Source organism: Tigriopus californicus, chromosome 4 (genome assembly GCF_007210705.1).
Source record: "Tigriopus californicus strain San Diego chromosome 4, Tcal_SD_v2.1, whole genome shotgun sequence".
Lineage (NCBI taxonomy): Eukaryota > Metazoa > Arthropoda > Copepoda > Harpacticoida > Harpacticidae > Tigriopus > Tigriopus californicus.
This window is the reverse complement of record NC_081443.1, coordinates 8,000,870-8,003,433: the sequence shown is the minus strand read 5'-3', so window position 1 is coordinate 8,003,433 and position 2,564 is coordinate 8,000,870. Positions and strand designations below refer to the sequence as shown.

Here is a 2,564-nt window from a genome sequence, read left to right as displayed (position 1 = left end):
AGGCTCGCTGTTGGTCAAGTTTCATGAGACTTCATTTTATCTGGCTCAACAATACTAGAGCTGGGTTTATAATAAACTCTAAAGGGTCAACATTTGATAATCCAAGCAAGCCCATTTAGAAAGCAGACAATTTGGCTTACGGCATAATTTGACTCATTACAAAAAAACGAGGCACAAACAGAGTACTGACAAACAGTTTACATTAGAGAAACAAAGTTTTCCATGATTGTGTGACAAATATGATTTATTTTATTCAAAGGTCCCTTTCAATAAGGTCAGACACAAGCTCCGCCACCCAATCCCAAGTCATGGCCCACTTAAAGGCCGGGGTCCACATCAGGCCCAGGCTAGGCCTCCACCAGCCCAATTTAAGCGAGAAAAGAAAACGACATCAGTTTTCGGCCCGTCAATTCCAAAGTCAACCGTATCATCCTCGGCACTTTCCAATCCCAATCTAAAACTAGCTCACATCCAAAACTCCTCATCAAATCGAACGCATGTATGACTCTCCGACCACTGGGCCTGGCCTAAGTCTTTGTTTATTTTTCTTTCGCCCTTTCCTACATTATCTTCTTCTTCCTTTTCCGCGTGGTGTTGAATAAGGTAAGGACGTGAAATTTGACAAGTCGACCTTAAAATCCTAACTTATCCTCCTCCTGTGACTGGATTGTAATAGATTTTCACCGCCTAATCGACAAATATGGGTCGTTACGCCTCTGAGCCGGACAATGCGGCAAAATCGGCCAAAGCCAAGGGATCCAATCTTCGCGTTCATTTCAAGGTACACTAAATCACAGAACCCTACCCAGTCCTTGCTTGATGTTGGGCCCGACCCGCTCATTCGACTCTGGTGTCGTCTCCCGGGGTGACCCGTCTCCACGCGAGTTTAGGGGGTATGGGTGGTGCCCCAAACCTCGTGGGTCCTGGGACGGCATTGAGTTGAAAGGCGGTTGTACCGCAAACCTCAATGAAAATGGTTGTCTGCTTTTTCTACTCGTTTAGAATACGCGCGAAACGGCTCAGGCTATCAAGAAGCTGCCCTTGAACCGCGCCGTGACCTACCTGAAGAACGTGATCACGCAGAAGGAGATCGTGCCCTTCCGACGATTCCGTGGGGGAGTGGGCCGACACGCTCAGGTAATTTGAATTCAGTCGGGTTGTCGCTATCGACGACATTTCCTCTGAAGTAACGTGGCGAGTCTGTGTGCGACATCTGAGATCAATCTTCGAGCTTACTGTTGTACTCACTCATCAACCTTCCACCGATGATTGTCCGAGATAGTCTTGGACCAATTTAACGATTCACTTTGGATGTTCTAAAGTAATCTTTTGTGGAAACAGACTATTTCCGTTCTGCTTTTGGACATTGACGGCTATCATTTATCCAGAGTTCTAATGGTTCCTTCTTATTTTCAGGCCAAGGCCTTCAAGACCGATCAGGGTCGCTGGCCCAAGAAATCGGCCGAGTTCTTGTTGCATCTGCTCAAGACGGCCGAGTCCAACGCCGAGTACAAGGGTCTGGATGCCGACCATCTGGTGATTGACCACATCCAAGTCAACCGCGCTCCCTACATGCGTCGTCGCACCTACCGTGCTCACGGTCGGATCAACCCCTACATGAGCTCGCCCTGCCACATTGAGGTGTGTCTGGTTGAGAAGGAAGAGGCGTTCCAGAAGGCTGGCCCCACCGGCACCGAGCCCGAGAAGAAGAAAGTCTCGCAGAAGAAACTGAAGCGCCAGAAGATGCAGATGGACCGCAGCGAAGGCGCCATGTAAAGCCGTGTGGACCCCGTTATCACATCTCGGTCAATAAAAGCCAATTTTTGGACTGCATCTCGTGCTTTTTCTTTTGTTACTGGCAAAGGTGCAGAGAGCACTAATTACGGTCCGAAACCTTGAAAAATGAATTTTTGATCTGAAGGAACAAAATGGCTTGAACCAGACAGTGAAGGGCAGGGATCGTTCATTGATGAACTGACCCCAAGACCCTAGCTTGAAGGATTTGGCAGTTAAGGATCGGAGACTGACTCATTGAGTTCCTAATAGACAATCCCATAAGTACTCGACTCGTCTAATGGAAAAAATGATTTTTCGTTGGACACTTCACATCTATTTGTTTTGATCAAATCAATGGCTATGTTTTCGGTGAAGACAAGTGAATTTAATTTGCAGTTTTGCATTTGGAGTATGACGTGGAAATGTGAAGGCAAATATGCTACAAACTTTGAGCGGTACTTGACTTTTTCAGAGTAAAAGAAAATTCTAGTGATTTGATAATGTAAAGAACTTTTTGAAAAAGAAGTTTTGAGTGCATAATTACTTTGCAGCATTTTAGTACCGTGGAGGAGAAATGAAGGTAAATGACCTGATCTAATCACCTAAATTCGCTATGTTCAGTCCAAAGTGTGGTATAAAACAAAACGCAAATAGCAAATAAACCCTTTCCCGTGCCCCGTGCCCAGATCATTTTTTTAGGTTACTGCATCCTTCCAAATTGCGATGTGCATAATGAAAAACTAGTAAAGGAATGCATTTGACTATGGACTCTGTGATGAAATCTGAAC

At 45.6% G+C, this 2,564-nt stretch overlaps 1 protein-coding gene across 1 annotated transcript; it reads left to right on the top strand.

Annotated features, from left to right (window-relative positions):
- The first annotated feature begins 556 nt into the window (after positions 1-556).
- Positions 557-1,833, top strand: LOC131878948 (large ribosomal subunit protein uL22-like). Its single transcript, XM_059225112.1, has 4 exons — positions 557-603; positions 677-781; positions 1,003-1,137; positions 1,417-1,833. Exons 2-4 carry the CDS (start codon positions 701-703, stop codon positions 1,774-1,776), a joined length of 576 nt encoding a protein of 191 aa, XP_059081095.1. The 5' UTR covers positions 557-603; positions 677-700; the 3' UTR covers positions 1,777-1,833.
- The last annotated feature ends 731 nt before the right edge of the window (positions 1,834-2,564 follow it).